General features: G+C 48.0%; 1 protein-coding gene across 1 annotated transcript in view; it reads right to left on the bottom strand.

The window, feature by feature from the left end:
• The window catches only part of PLCB1 (phospholipase C beta 1), a 195,759-nt gene that overhangs the window by 176,796 nt on the left and 2,708 nt on the right, over positions 1-16,255 (bottom strand). The window contains exons 2-3 of the mRNA XM_056856453.1: positions 4,051-4,130; positions 574-627 (exon numbers count right to left, since the gene is read on the bottom strand). Coding sequence (XP_056712431.1) covers positions 574-627; positions 4,051-4,130 — 134 coding nt within the window. The remainder of the gene's footprint in view (positions 1-573; positions 628-4,050; positions 4,131-16,255) is intronic.

Raw genomic sequence — 16,255 nt, 5'->3', positions numbered from 1 at the left:
TGAAAAGGCTTTTCTTGTACTCTTGATCCAGCACCTATCCTGTCTTTCCAGTTTAATGGTAAATGTGCCAGGATAACCTTGAGGAACTGATATCAGGATTACTGCAGAGTTAGTGCTGGTGGTAGATTGAAATTCCCCCCTTCCACGTGAATGGGGACCCGGGGCCAACAAGCTGAATGTCCATACACAGCTGGCCTATGGAAAAAAGCCCCACTGAAGGAGGCTTCCTTCTCATCTAGGATGGAAAGACTACTCTGGATCACCAGCATTCTCAGCTCCCCAAGCAGAGACTTCATTAGTTCACACTAAGACTGTGAATCTGTGTTTGGGCTGTACCAATTCATAATGTGTGTGTGTGTGTAGGGGGTTCATATACAACCTCTCCCACCCCCAATATAGGTACCAGTTGACCAGTGACGGCATGTAACTCCATTTCTCTTTTTAGGGGCTATATGGAACAATATCCCCATACAATCACCATACTACAATGCCATAATATCACCATACTACAAATTACCATGGCATGAAAAGCTTCCAAAAAAGGCCAGCTAAACAAAACAGAACATCACTTACCTCTTCAAAGGGATGCGTCCCTCAGTTGTCACTTGCAGTTTGAGCTTTGTGTAACTAGAGAGAAGAAAAACATGTTGATTAAAAAAAAAATCATTGCAACCACAATGTTAAAAAGTGCTTTCCTTTTCCCACAGTGCTGACCAGATAATAACCTTCAGAAGAAGAGTTGTCCTTCAGAAGAAAATAATAACTTCTTAAGCATCAGTATTCCCCCCTCCCCTGCCGCCCAAAAAAAGCTTAATGCCTTGAATCCTTGCCTGAGGTGTCTCCAAGTACAGACTTTGAGATTTCTCTCAAATCCCCTTCAGGAAAGTGATTCATGGATGGAGTTTGCCAGGATGGGTTCATTTCACTGAATTCTTTACGCTCTGCACAGGGCACCTTAAAAGCCCTCGGCCTGAAACAGGATTCAGGTAAGGTAATTTTGGAAGATTTTGCAGGGTGCAGTTATGCTTTGTTGACACAAGTCAACAGTAAGGTTGACGCTCTTTAAGTCTCCCCTCAGCCCTGTGGAAGCCCCTTTCCTATCAGCACCTCCTTTGTGGCTGGGGAAACCCCCCAAATGGCCCAGGCAGAGGTGGGGTGGGTGCAGAGCCCCCCCCCCGCAAACACTGGGGTAGTTGGTCTCCCTTGACAAGGTTGGGGGAACCAGTGTGGTGTAGTGGTTAAGAGTGGTGGTTTGGAGCGGTGGACGCTAATCTGGTGAACCGGGTTGGTTTCGCTACTCCTCCACATGAAGCCAACTGGGTGACCTTGGGCTAGTCACAGCCCTCTTAGAGCTCTCTCAGCCCCACCTACCCTCACAGGGTGTCTGTTGTGGGGAGGGAAAAGGAAGGGAAGGTGATTGTAAGCCGGTTTGATTCTTCCTTAAGTGGGAAAGTCAGCAAATAAAAACCAACTCCTCCTCTCCTCTTCCTCCCCTCCTCATAGGTCAGCAGCTCCCACACAGCTGGGATGATGTAGGAAAGGGCACCATGGATTTATAGGGATGTACTGCTTCAAGCAATAATGAAGTGACATTTTGCTTCCTGCAAGGATGGAGACTGCTAGTTTTTCCGTTCTTGTAGGTTATCCGGGCTGTGTGACTGTGGTCTTGGTATTTTCTTTCCTGACGTTTCGCCAGCAGCTGTGGCCGGCATCTTCAGAGGAGGAACACTGAAGGACAGTGTCTGAAGATGCCTGCCACAGCTGCTGGAGAAACGTCAGGAAAGAAAATACCAAGACCACAGTCACACAGCCCGGATAACCTACAAGAACCAATGAACTCTGACCGTGAAAGCCTTCGACAATACTGCTAGTTTTGTTTGGTTTGGGTTTTTCTTGGCAAGGTGCATTCCCCTGATTGAAGTTTTGAGGCGGTCACGGGTGATCAGAGGGCAGACAGTGGAAGCTGCAAACAGCCTGTCTATCACATGGCTGAAGACTCTGAAGGATATTTCCATCTAAGTGTATCGTCCAGCTTCCAAGACAACAAGGTGAAAGGAGGAAGGAACCAGATTCATGCTGGAGGCAGCTTACAACATTTATCCCATAGACTATCATCACAACAGCTAGTTCCCACGCCCTGCTCTAAACAGTTATGATTTGGAGGAGCTGGGGGAAAGAGGCAGTGCGCGTCCAACACTTCTTTCCCCAGCTCAGAAGCTAACGACTAGGGGGGAGAAAGCCAAGCCAAGCAAAGGAGACTCCATCAGGATTAGAACTCGCGCAAAGAATCCTCATAGGGTTTAAAGCCCAACCCTCTCCCCTAACCTGAAGCATCGGGGGAGCTGATTCCCACCCACCCCCAGTCCTTCTCATGGCATGTGCAGGCCTTGCTCATCTCTGAGCATCAACCGTCCCCTCGACTTTGGAAAAATTCAGATTTATTTAGGTAGTTCCTCTTTCTTGGGGTGGGGGAAGCTTTTGGGTTGTTGTTGTTTTCTCATCAGCAGCCTTTGTAGTTTTGTCGCAGAGCCCTCCGCGTCAACGCACTTTACTGGCAACCTACACCAGGACAGATTTACCGGTTCTCTCCATTGAGAGAAAAGGCAAAAAGAGATTAAGAGGGGAAATGGAAACCTTGTATCGTGTTATTGTTTGACTAATAATAGAAAGAAAACACCAAACCCGGCTGGTCTGATCTCCGTTGTTTATAACCTTAAGTAGCGGGGCCAAGATCTTAACTTCAGGCCGGGCTTCTGCAAGCAGCAGGAAACCAGATAAGCATCTCCAAGCTGCCCTGGCCCCCATCCCGGCTATCCTTTTCACAGGAAAAAGCCGTTGTAAGCCAGCCTTTAGGGAAACACCAGGGCCTACTAGCTACTAGTGGGGGAAATGCAGTACACACCACCCCTTGATCTCCTTCCAACAAACATGGGCGCAGTCTGCCCTTCTCACTTGAGGGTCAGGCTGCCTGCGACACGCACGCAAGGCCTGGGAGGGGGGCTTCTGCACTTCCACTTCGCTTGAGCAGCAAGGAGAAGCCAGTGGGAAGAGCAGCAACGGAGACTGATGCCCCCCCACACACAGCCCCGCTCCTCTTGCCGTGCCGTTTCCCTGACCAGCCAGGCCGGCCAGAATGGCTCGGAGAGAGGAGGAGGAGGAGGAGGAGGAAGAAGAAGAAGGAGGAGGAGGAGGAGGAGGAGGAGGAGGAGGAGGAGGTCTGACAGCAGACTCCGGAGAAAGGTGGATCATTTCTGCCGGGCAGGCAGCAAACACCCACTCAACTCCAAAACAATTCTGTGATGGGACCTCACAGGCGTTAAACTGCCCTCTAGAAGAAAATGCTGTAAGATTTTTTAAAAAATCTCACTGCCCCAGTTCTCATAGAAATGGCTGGCCTGTCTCTAGGCTGTACCCCCTTCCTGCAGCTGCCCGGGGGGTGGGGGTTTGGTGTGCAAAAAAAAAGGAATATATGAAATTAGTAGGGTTGCCAGCCTCCAGTGACTAGCTGGAGATCTCCTGCTATTACGACTGATCTCCAGTTGACAGAGATTGGTTCCCCTGGAGAAAATGGCCGCTTTGGCCACTGGACTCTATAGCACTGAAGTCCCTCCCCTCCCCAAACCCCGCCCTCCCCAGGCTCCACCCCAAAAATCTCCAGGTATTTTCCAACCTGGAGCTGGCAATCCTAAAAATGAGCCTGCCAGGGAGCAGGCCAGCCTAACCTCTTCTTTGTGGCATACTGGTTTTCTACGCCAAGGGAATTTCTTTTGTATTTAAAAGCATTTTGCCGTGTGCCCCCACGCCCACCTACAGTCTGAAGCAGCACCCAGCCTTACCACCTCCCTGAGAAGGGAGAGGGGGTGGTGGTCAGTGACAAAGAGGTGGGGGGAGAAGGCATCTCCGTGCCAGCGGCCACCCCCACCCCACCCACCCACTCACCCACCCCGGTCATAGAAACGTTTCCTAGCAAACATTCTAACAAAAAGAAAGGAAGCGGACGGGCGGCCAGGCGGAAAACGGCCCCTGGGCACACGGGGCTTTGCCACTTACGCCTTCTGCAGAGACGCCTCCCGGGACATGTTCTGCGCCAGCAAGTTGGTGGCCAAACTGAAGACTTCCTCTGCCCATTCCTAAGCACAAAGAAAGGAATCGCTTGAACCAAGCGTAGGTCAGGACCACGACCCTTCTGGGGGGGGGGGGGTGACCTTCCAGGAAAGCGAAGGCAGCAGTGCGCACGCCACACACACACACACAATGGTGAGAACTTTGCTGGGGGGGGGGGAAGCCATGGGAAAAAACATCAATAGTCACAGAAGAATGTCCAGGATATAATGCACAATATTTACAGGCCTTTTGTGAGCGGAGCGGCAGGATGAGGGGAATGAACGGCCTGACCTGACACTGAAGGACCCGTCTACATTAGGGCAGCTCAAAATGAATTTTTCAAAAATTAACTATGCTCTTATTTATGCAGAGCTTTTGAAATGTCAAAGCTCCTGACATACATCTATCCTGCACAGTTCTCACAACAACCTTGCAAAATAGGCCAGTATTATCACCCACATGCCACACCGCCTGGGGTGCCTTTACCAGTTCACGACCTGGGAGAAGTTCCTAATTCACAGGCTCCCCCCTCTTGGCACTCTGTTAAAACAAGCAGCAAATGGGTTCCAGCTTCCCTCAAGCGAGGTAAGTAATGAATACTTCAACCCCCGACCAGCTTTATTCATTCCAGAATAACACAAATCAAAGTGAGATGCGTTACATAATTTAACAAGCATACACCTATCCTAACAATGTGGAGATAATGGAAATGATAACTCTTTCTCTCTCTCACTCTCTACCTAACAAATATACTGCACATTTCAAAGAATCAAATTTCCCACTTATTTTAAAGGAAAACCATTATTGCCTGTTGACCCCAAGCAGTGTGCGTGAGGAACTAAAATGTTCTGGAAGCACAACAAATTAATCATTTGAGGGCCTAAGGAGGGGGGGATTGGAAAAAAAAACCCTCCCATCTGTTCAGCTAATGAGGGATATCAAGAAATGTGGAGGGAGAGGGCTTTACTTTGGATAATCAAGAATTAACAATATCCGTTTGGACACCAGGGGCTAAGAACCACCTGCAAAGTCCCTTTGAAGTAGCAGCAGTCACAGATTTCCATCAGACGTTCCCACGCTTTGGAGGATGAAACTGGGCTGAACCCATCTCCTCTCTGCCAGTCAAATGAATTCTTTTGCTTTCTCTCCCCAACCTTCCCCATCTCTGCTGACAAGCTGGAAATTCTCCCCGCCATTCAACCTTGGATGTTCTCTCTCACGGCTTTCCCTCCCCCCCCCCACCTGTCCCATCTGACTCCCACCCTCTTGCCAATCTGTCATTTCACATTTTTCCTCCCTGAACCTCACACCAAAGCCTAATTTATGCCGTAACTCTGAAGGTCCCTGAAGTAAGCGGCTTTTCATTCTTTCCTACATAGAATCATAGAGTAGGAAGGGACCACCAGGGTCATCTAGTCCAACCTCCTGCACAATGCAAGAAATTCCCAACTACCCCCCCCACACCCCCAGTGACCCCTACTCCATGCCCAGGAGATGGCCAAGATGCCCTCCCTCATACAAGCTACCAACTGCAGTTGACCCTGAATTTGGCAACTGACAGGAATCGGTGGCTCAGTTCAGCAAAATCCACTGGCAAGCCCGAGAGTGCCCGGCTGCCTGCCCCCCTGCCCCCATACTTCCAAGCCTCCCTCATTCCCAGCTGTGTTTCACATCTGCCCCAATCTCCGCGCAGGATCTTGGGAACTGTTTGAGATCTCAGAGGGTTTCAAGTGTTCGTTTCCACTTGGACAGTGAGCAGCCCGTCCCTTTTTCATCTTAGTTTTATCTGCATTTACATCTGTACAACCAATGGAATCACTGGAGGACTGCCTCAGAGACAAGTCACATATTTTCCAGAAGAGATGCTCATGTTTTTCTTTGGGGGGGAGGGAGGGGGAATAGAAAATATTCCTTGTAATAAGGAAGACAGAACTAGCTTGCTTTTCACCTCATCTTAAAGCAAGAGAAAGGTGATTAAACACCACCGCTTATGGGTGATTTACCAAAGGTCCAGGTGGGAAAAGCAAAAAGAAAGGGAGCAATTCTTTTTTTGATACTAGGGAACGAACTCCAGTTGGAAAAATGTGAGATATATGATATAGGAAGCAGCGGCCAACTCCAATTTAAAGCCAAGTTGATAGAACAGTCTGAATTTCTTCTACCAAGTTTATCACGAGACACGGCACCACCTTTTGTGTTCTCTTCCAGCCCCTCTACCCCTCCTGGGACAGCTGATGAAAAAAACTGCCCGACCTTCAAACAACCATTACTGGACTGGCTTGACAGAGAAGGTCAAACCTGCCCTGGAGGCTGGGGGGGGGGGTCCTCAGCAGCATCTCTGCTTCCCTTTTTCATTTGTTTTATATGACATTAATAAAAACAAAACATGAGACGAGTTACAAAAAGAACTGAGATTACTACAAATGATATAGAAGGACTCAAGGTCTCCTTCAGAGATAACACAGTAAACATGTAATGAGAAACATAGCATTACTTGGAAAAAGATTTTAAAAAATCAATTGTAAGTACAAGAGTATGCAATAAATGGTAAGATAAGTAATTAAATGATACTAAGCACCACACTATATATATGTATGTAGATGGTTTCTCAGATCGTTTGAGTAAATAATTACATTTCTTAAATGAGTCAAGTTCAAAATTCTATTATTAATTTACAGTGATTCAGCTTGAGTTAACTCCATCTTATTTAAGATGACGGAACAGTAAACACAATAAGTATGATCAATAATTCATGACTTTCATATCAGAACATTATGCTTCTCACTGTGACAGCGAGAAGCATCACTGCTTAACTTGGAACCTGGTGTAGAATCGTCAGCTGCCGACCACATCTCCCAGTCCGACTTTGCTCTTTACATTTGGCAGGCCAGTGGAAACTGGAAGGCCCTGGAGCAGCCTCACGACTGGTGGCGCGAGAGCTTAGTAGAGCAGCTTTCAACACAGATGAATCTCTGTCAAGCAAGAGCATGATGGAACCACCAGTGATCGAATTCTGCTGTCCCGCAGACACAGATTTGCACATTGTCATACCCCCATGAATCATATTCATTGAAAAAGGGGCCAGTACTGTTGAGTTAACGGGAAACACAACCTCAGACCACCAACTCTCACCTGGCCAGCCAGAACACCACTTGAATGACATCTGGAAGGTGGCAGAGCGGCTTGGCGAGATGCCTTGTTAATGTAAAAACCAACTAATCCTCTCAAAATGCTGAACTCATAAAGCTCATTGACTTTGAGCCAACACAATTTTCTCACACAGTACCCAACAAAAACAGGCGGGTTGGCTATGACACTTCTGGCACAGCTCCTCTGGAAATCAGGATTAGTCAGCTGTTCACCTGGAAGGGATAAGAACCACCCCACTGGGACACTGCAGAAGCCTCGTCTACAGATGCAGCAGAATGAGGGGGCAGTCCAGGATGTGTGGGGCATCCTCCTCCTCCTCCACCACCATGTCAAAATTCCCTGCAAGTAAAAACTATCACATGAGGAAGAAAGGCACTTAGTCGAGCTGAACTACTTTCTTACTTTCAGGGAAGTGTTTTTAGGCAGAGGAACATTCAGAAATGTGATTGCGTCAGAACGTAACAGCATAAGAGCAACCCTGCTGGATCAGACCAGTGAGGGTCCCTCTAGTCCAGCATCCTGTCTCACACACTGACCAACCAGTTCCTCTGGAGGGCCAGAAAACAGGGGCACGGAGGTCGAGGCCTCCCCGCCCCCGATCTTCCCTCCTAGCACTGGCACCTTTCGCTCAAAGGGGCACCGTCCACTCTACCACCTAGGCCAGCCAGGCTTCCTGCTTCAGCCTGATGCCCCTGAAGCCACTTCCAAGGGAGGTGGGAGGGATGAGGAAGACATTGGCATTTTCCCTGGCACTGTGACCATAGACTAGAGGGCTGCCCTGATGTGTTAATTCAGATCATGCTGGAAGTGACATTAACACATCCGGGCAGCCCTCGGGTATGTGCCCCAAATGCTAGTATTTGCTAAAGTGCCATCCTAACGTGTTGACATCACACCTGGTTCAGACTGGAAGTGATGTCACAATGCTGGGGGATGCCGGACAGGTAGGCCTCAAAACTGCCCCCCCCAAGTGATTTAATTTGCAAACCAGTAATACCTTAGGGACCAACAAGATTTTGGGGGTATAAACTTTCAGGAGCCAATCCCCCCTTCGTCAGATATGAGCTTTGACTCTCGAAAGCTCGTACCCTGAAAATCTCGTTGCTCCCCAAGGTGCTCCAGGACTTGGATCCAGCGGTTCTGCTGCGGGCCGACATGGCGGCCCTCTTGAGCTCCCTTGATCTGTAAAGTACATTACAGGCTCAGGGTTTTTTTCTTTCATTTCAAGGTAAAGCTGCAGGGATACAAAACAGAAGACAGACAGGGTAGGCCCTTAAGCACCCCATTCTTATCAACGTGCTGTCGCTTGTCTAGTATTTTAGTCCACATTGTCTTGTTTTCCCAGCTTCCGAAAATAACCAACCATTTAATCAACATTTCTGTTCAAGAACTAATAATACGTTCCAGACTTTGCTTGTGACACTAACTGCTCCCAAGAATAACCACAGCACGAAGCAACACCTCAAGATACATTTCATGCATTCCTCAAAAAACAAAAACACACTTCTTAATCACATTAATCGCATCTGCTTCATGAGAACAGCAAACAGGTATGCCTTCCCCCCCCCCCACCCCATCAGGGGCGCGAGCACCTCACGACGCCACACCAAGCTACTTCTGCACATCGGCCAAGATCTGATACAACTACAACACACATTGTGACAAGTCAGAATTTACGACACAGGATTTTTGAACAGAACTTTCTAATAAAAATGATATTGGGGGGAGGTAAGCACCAGGGGCCCCAGAAGGATCCACTTACACACACGGTTACATGTTATGGTAATTTTTATTATTTATGTATTTAGTTTTGTATCCCACCCAAAGTTGGGCTCAGGGTGGCCCCAATGGTAAAAATGTCCAGGAGAACAACTGGTTTCTTGGGGATACGAGCACACTCAAGACTGAGGAGTCTTCCATTGGTGCCATGGGAGAATTGATACTCATTCAGACTTTGAGACCCCATACCAGTTTCGCATACACTTAATCAGGGGGATCTGTATAATATAATAAAGTCTGGATGCTTCCCACAGCAACAGCGTTTGAGCGTATCGTATGGACATACTTCCAACATGTGGCTGAGAAGGTTTCAACGCCTATCTTCAGCATTCTGGTTGTGTGTGTTCGTATAACTTCCACTACACTTAGGATATGTTTACTAAATATAAAGAACATTATGATTATAAATCATAACTATAATTAAGGTTCTCACAGGAGCAATCAGCACTCCTGATGAGAATATGGAAAACATACCATTACGAAACGTATACGGTTCTGTGTTTCCGTCAGGACAGCTTAGTTCTTTGGAAAGAACCTTGTTGTCCAGCTCCCTGGGAGTTGGGCTGGAGTCTGGGGCTAGAGGGCTTTTCTCTCCAAAGGGGACCTCTCCTCCATTTTATCCACACAGCAACAACCTTGTAAGGTCAGTGAGGCTGAGAGTGTGTGACTGACCCAAGGTCACCCTGTGAGTTCCGTGTGTATATCAAACCAAGGTACAAACATCATTATAGGAACCACCCGTAGTAATTTGGTTTTGGTGGATTCCCAGAAACTGGATTACACCCAGTTAAATTTTTCAATCTGTTTAACAAGAATATCATGGGACAGTGTAATTTCTGCTGCCCTGGTTTTAGGAAAAGGATTGATCAAGGTTTTGCTTGCGTGCTTTCCATGAACAGGACCCCAAGAACAGCAGTGGTTGGCAGGAAGCAGCCACCCAGGGCAGCCAAGAGGAGGGAGCCACGGACAGGAAGCAGGTAACTAAGAACAGAGAGATAGGAACCCCCCACAGAAAGAGGAATTTGTTTTTGAAGGGTCCACATTTGTGCTTAGAGTCTTTAAGCATTACTGAAAGATCACTTGACAGAGCCTACAGCATCTCTAACAAGTGGAACTTGACGATTGGTTGTCTCTGGGGCAGCATCTTCTGAGACCTCAGTCTGATTCTCGTTGGTCTCTGGGTCTACACCGGGGTCCGCCTTCCTTCCATTCAATGAAGCCATGGCACAACCAAGCGCAAAAATCCCTTTAATGTAATTCTTACACACCTATTGCTCACACTGTGGATAACCTACTAGGTAAATAAGCTTAGATGTCTGTAAAAACTGACAGAGTCAACACTAAATCTTCAGCATAAAGGGAAAAAAAAAAGACCAGCCTGTGTGCTTCATGGGGCCTCCATAAATGTAAAATGTTAAGTGACTATTGTGGAGCTGCATCTCAAGGCAAAATAGAGAGCTTCTCTTTTTAAGCAAAAGGTTCACAGAATATCAAGCAAAGTCAAAAGGCTTTTGATGATTCCAGCAAAATATCTAAGAAGAGCAAAGAGATTCTGAACCTCAGCTGACCTTTCCAATTCCAGAAAACCCCAACAGAAGAGGATTATTGTTTCCACTTTGGCCTTAAGTACAGCTTCTCTTCCACTTTCATCATGTAGACTAGATAACAGATCCATCCATTTGCCATTGGGGCTTCATAGTTGCCTGTTGTGTTTCCACAACTGGACTTCTCAGAAAAACATTGCTCCTGTCCTCCCCCGCCCATTTTCCCCCCTTCTCTCATGTTTATTTTTATATAAGCAGCAGTTTGGCATAAGATGATGAACAAATTTCGTTTCCACCTCAGCAACTGCAACTTTATTTTTTTTAAGCTGTGCATTCACACCCTTCTTCCATTCTGGGCTAGGGTCACATGCCTTAATTCACATTGTGGGGCTCCCATTACCTATGAACAAGTTCATAATGTGCTGCTAATGTCCCAGTGAAGTACTAGATTTTGATATGTTGTTCAATGAACACATTTCTTTCATCTACTCTGTGCATAAACCTAGATCCCCGAAGACATTTGTCTCAGTCTAGGAGATGGGAGCTTCATTTCATATGAAAAGACAGCATCTAATGGCTTCATGTTTTCAGAGGAACTTCATCCAGATCAAAACAGACTGCGCAAAGGCAACTATTCTTCACATGTTTGTTTTGCCTAGAGCAAATGCGATGGCTCAGTGTCCAGAGCCAATGGGGTTGCACACTTAAGGTCCAAACATCCAGAATCTCCAGTTAAAAGGGTCTTGGGTATAACACACTGGGAAAGGCTCCTACTTGGACCAGGGCCGCCAAGAGGGGCCCAAGTCAGCTGGAGGGCTCCTGAAGCCGACGTCATGCTGCAGCCACGGAATGCATTTACTTTTTTTTAACTTCTAATGCAGTTCTGCACCACAGCCACTAGGGGCACTGGGGAGGCAGAGAGCAGCAGCAGCAGCAGCAGCAGCAGCAGCAGCACTGCTGGCCTAACTATCTACACACAGAGACAGAGAGACAGAGAGAACCAGGTTCGATTCCCCACTCCTTCCCTGGAGGTTTTAAGCAGATGGCCATCTGTCAGCAATGCTGATTCTATGAACTTAAACAGATCACGAGAGGGATGGCACCTTGGCCATCTTCTGGGCATGGAGTAGGGGTCACTGGGGTGTGTGTGGGGGAGGTAGTTGTGAATTTCCTGCATTGCACAGGGGGTTGGACTAGATGACCCTGGTGGGCCCTTCCAACTCTATGATTCTATCTGCTCAAGTGACTCTATCACATCGCCCAGTACTTATTTACTGAGATATTTACACGCCTCTTTTTCCCCCAGTGGAGATTCAAAGTGGCAGACCGTCATCCTTACCCACTCCTCCATTTTATCCTTGTAACAAACCTCTCTGGGAAGTAGGTTAGGCTGAAGTAGTGCATTTATGTACTGAGGCTCTCTTCTTGTTGTTGTTTTTAAAAGAGCTCTTTGTTCATCTTTGTGTAGATAATCAATTTTTGACCAAGATGAAGTATCTTTCAGTCAGACAGGGGCAGAGAACACACAAAATCAAAAACTCTATTACAGATTGTACTGCAACAAAATAGGTGAATCCGTTTGCAAACGTGCTTCTTGAAATACACAAATGGCACCTTTCTTAGTCACCATCGGTCTAAGCTAGCTTTCCTCCTTATTCTCCTGTGCTGGTGACATTTCAGGTTGTACACCCATGCGGCAGGTTTTGGCTGCATTACCATAACTTGACTTGGACCTCAATTGCCCTTCAAGTTCACAGGAGTTGGTAAAGCCACATTCCGAGTCTCCGTCGGCATTTCCCCCAAACTTCTGGTACGAAACTTGTACAACCCAGACCAGTTTTGCCTGGGCAGCCTTTGCTGATTATTCTCGTACAGCCAGTGTACATGTCAATTCATTTCCTACAGCAACTTCCAAGTTGATAACCTTTACAAACAGCAAAAAACCTTCAAGTTCACCCAAATTCAAAATTATTTCCTCACAAGCAAAACAATGTTTTGCATCTTAATTCTCTAGATTTTTTCCCTTGGTCTTGTGTGTGAAAAAGAAAGGTCAGCGCTAAATGCATAGCTCCAAGGCTCACCACCTCATTAATTTCCTCCCAAGCCTGGAAAGAAGACTGAATTATCTCCGTAGAATGCCCAGTGCAGGGCTCGGAAACCCATGGCGAGGAGGAGGCGGCGGCAGCGGCTCTGGAGTGAATTATGAGAAGCCTGAAATGCAAAGACAAACCACAAGAAAACGACGGGTCTCAGTTGTTCTTCAAAGCATCTTCAAACTGTTCTGCCTATGCAAACCTCATTATTTTCAAAGCAGCTCGGGCTAAATGTAGTTGCTTATTACAGTTGGTTTTAAGAAATCTATTACTGATCGCAGCTTTTATGCGTCAAGTCAAACAGCCAAGCGGGCAAGTCAGTCGCGGGGCGCCGAGCTGCCAGTTGAGCCCCTCGGAGAAAACCTCAGTTATCAGAGCCCACGCAGAGCGCAGTTCCCAGCAGGCGCTGAGGAGGAGATAAATGGCTTTGTGAAGCTGGCACAGAAAGCCGGCAGCTCGCTCCCCCCCCCCAGGGGGGGGGAATGCCTGAGCAAAGCCCTGCTAATTTGACATCCGTTTTATCGGCAACTACAAATCAAATAAAGCATACTTAAAAGCCATCAGTGGCTAACCAAGCAAAAGATGCTTTTCAGAGATTCCTAGCATAGTCACAGTGCTAAATTACTCCAGTCTAAACCAACTGATTTCAATGGGGTTTGACTGCAATAGCCCTGACCTGCATAGCCCAGGCGAGCCCGGTCACCTTGGATCTCAGAATTCAAGCAGGGACCGCCCTGGTTTGTACTTGGACGGGAGACCTCCAAGGAAGTCCAGGGTTACTCTGCGGAGGCAGACCCTGGCAAACCACCTCTAGACGCCTCTTGCCTTGAAAGCCCCATGAGGGGTCGCCCTAAGTTGGTTGCAAATTGATGGGGGAAAAGAAAAAAGAAAAAGAAAAACATTGGAGTAACTCTGCATAGGGGCCTCCCTGCACTGCGCCTCCCTGACCCCCTCTTTCTGTCAAGACCCAGAGGAAACTTTTCAGCATACTGTTGCTTTTTTCAACAACTTTATACTGCACTTTTCAGAAAGATCATCTCCCAAAGCAGCTTACAATTAAAATGTAAAACCTTTGTGTGTGGGTGTGTTTCTCTGTGGCATTGTGCAGGGGGTTGGACTAGATGACCCTGGTGGTCTCTTCACACTCTACGATTCTATGATTTCCTTCCTTAGGGGGTGGAAGGGACTTGGCCTTTGGGAAAGGACTTGTTCTGTGGTCTCTTGGGGAAATGGGAGGTTTGCTGCATTGCTGTCTGTCTGTCTGTTGTTGGATGAACTTGCTTTAGCTATGGATCTGTTTCCGTGTTTTCTGGGCTAAGAGGGATGGTGGGAACCTTTCCAGGAGGGCACACAGTCTGGGCTCTCTGAGTGAGACCTCCTCCCTTCTCAGTCAGACAGAGGCTGCTGTGTAATCTGATCTGCTAGTGAGTTTCCCTGAGTAGCAGTGCTAACGTGTGGCCTGCTACAGGCCATCCCTGCAGGGTAGGACAGCTCCAAGAAACACTCAGACCCAGTTTCCCACCTAAGAAAAGAGAGGTGCCCCCCCACAAGTACTTGTGGGTTCCCTGCCATGCAAGTGGGCCTGACCCAGCAGCCAGAACCACACAACTGTGTTGGTTTACCCAAGCAGAGGATGCGGGGTGGGGGGCTGATGATGGGGTGGCAGACAAAAGTAAGTTGGTGGTTGGGTATGAAGGAGAGAAGGAAGCAGGAAAAGCAGAGAGGCTTTGGGGGACAATCAGAAACAGGAAAAAACAGTGCAGGAAGGGAAGATGAGATGCTCCCCCCCCCACAAGTCCTATCTGCTCACCTGCATGTCAACTCTAATCCTTGTGTCAAGAAGTGAAATTCCAGGTATTACCCAAGCATACCTTCTGCCACACTGATTGTAAAGACATTAGGAAGAATTTTCTAACAGAGCGGTTCCTCAGTGGAACAGGCTTCCTCAGGAGGTGGTGAGCTCTCCTTCCCTGGAGGTTTTTAAGCAAAGGCTAGATGGCCATCTGTCAGCAAGGCTGATTCTATGACCTTAGGCAGTTCATGGGAGGGAGGGCACCTTGTCCATCTTCTGGGCATGGAGTAGGGGGTCACTGGGGGTGTGTGGGGGAGGTAGTTGTGAAATTCCTGCATTGTGCAGGGGGTTGGACTAGATGACCCTGGTGGTCCCTTCCAGCTCTATGATTCTATGATTCTATGATTATAAGAGGACTCCCATACAGGTTAAGCCAGGGGTCCCCCACCTTGTTGAACCTTTGCACACTTTGGGAATTTTGGCTACACAGAGTGAGGGCCAAGTCCAGTTTCTGCATATCATAGAATCCTAGAGTTGGAAGGGACCACCAGGGTCATCTAGTCCAACCAGGACCACCAGGGTCATCTAGTCTAACCTCTTCTTAAAAACCTCCAGGGAAGGAGAGCTCACCACCTCCCGAGGAAGCCTGTTCCACTGAGGAACCGCTCTAACTATTAGAAAATTCTTCCTAATGTCTAGACGGAAACTCTTTTAATTTAATTTCACCCAGTTGGTTCTGGTCCGACCTTCTGGGACAACAGAAAACATATAGGGAGGTTCCAAGCTGAACAGCCTCCTGGAACGAAAACAGCTGCTTCTGCGTGGCTGGGAGGCGCTTCCTGCAAACAGGCAGACAGGCGATGCCTCCTGGACGTTCCTGATGCACCTACCGCTCCAAAGGGAAGGAGGAAAGCTGAGGTTCGCTCGGGAGGGAGCAAATTGTGCACCAGAAGACACGGCCACCACACTGGGGGTCACTGGGTTAGACTCTGGTACTGTGGGCAGGTGTGGTGGCTAGCCAAGCGTCACATGGCTCCCTTGGTGTCCAGGGACATAAAGCCCTCCAGAAGTCAAGGTGAGCAGCCAAGGTGAATAACTGGAAGCTATTTTATGCTTCCGCTCAGACTGGGATGGTGCATGCGGGCCCAGACTCGTCAGATCTTGGAAACTAAGCAGGGGCAGCCCAATTTCTACTTGGATAGGAGACCACCAGGGTTGCTACACAGAGGCAGGCGTTGGCAAACCACCCCTGAATGTCACTTGCCCTGAAAACCCCATGAGGGGACACCGTAAGTCGGTCGTGACTTGGCAGCATTTTCCACCACCACCATTTTATGCTCTGTCACTGGAAACAAACCGCAAAACTTTAAATAATGGAATTTATCTGCTCAAAAGCTGCATTTAACATAGGTTGTCATTTTTATGGCAGGTCAAAGTGTACATCAGCAGATGATGAGAGCAATACATCACCATTATCATTGTGCTTTTGATGCGTGTTACTGTCGCTCCCTTTAAATGAGCTCAGTGACGCATCCAGATTCAGACTAATGGAGTTTCCCCCCTCCTTTTCCAGCAGAAAGGACACACAACCACACTGGGTCAGCAGCTGCAGGACTACAGCCAGAGTCCTTTTCAGGGCAATCGCATGCATGGCTGTGGAGGGATGTGGCACACAGCTGTGGAAGAGGGCCAAGGGGGGTGAGGAGAGCGCCACCAGTCGTCGTCGTCCCCCTTCTGCGGCTGCCCCCAAGACCCCCCTTGAGCCCTGGGTCAAAGAGGGCCTGGTGGGCCCT

The sequence above is a fragment of the Euleptes europaea genome, chromosome 10, assembly GCF_029931775.1.
Source record: "Euleptes europaea isolate rEulEur1 chromosome 10, rEulEur1.hap1, whole genome shotgun sequence".
In the NCBI taxonomy this organism is placed as follows: Eukaryota; Metazoa; Chordata; class Lepidosauria; order Squamata; family Sphaerodactylidae; genus Euleptes; species Euleptes europaea.
This window is presented reverse-complemented; position numbering and strand designations above follow the sequence as displayed.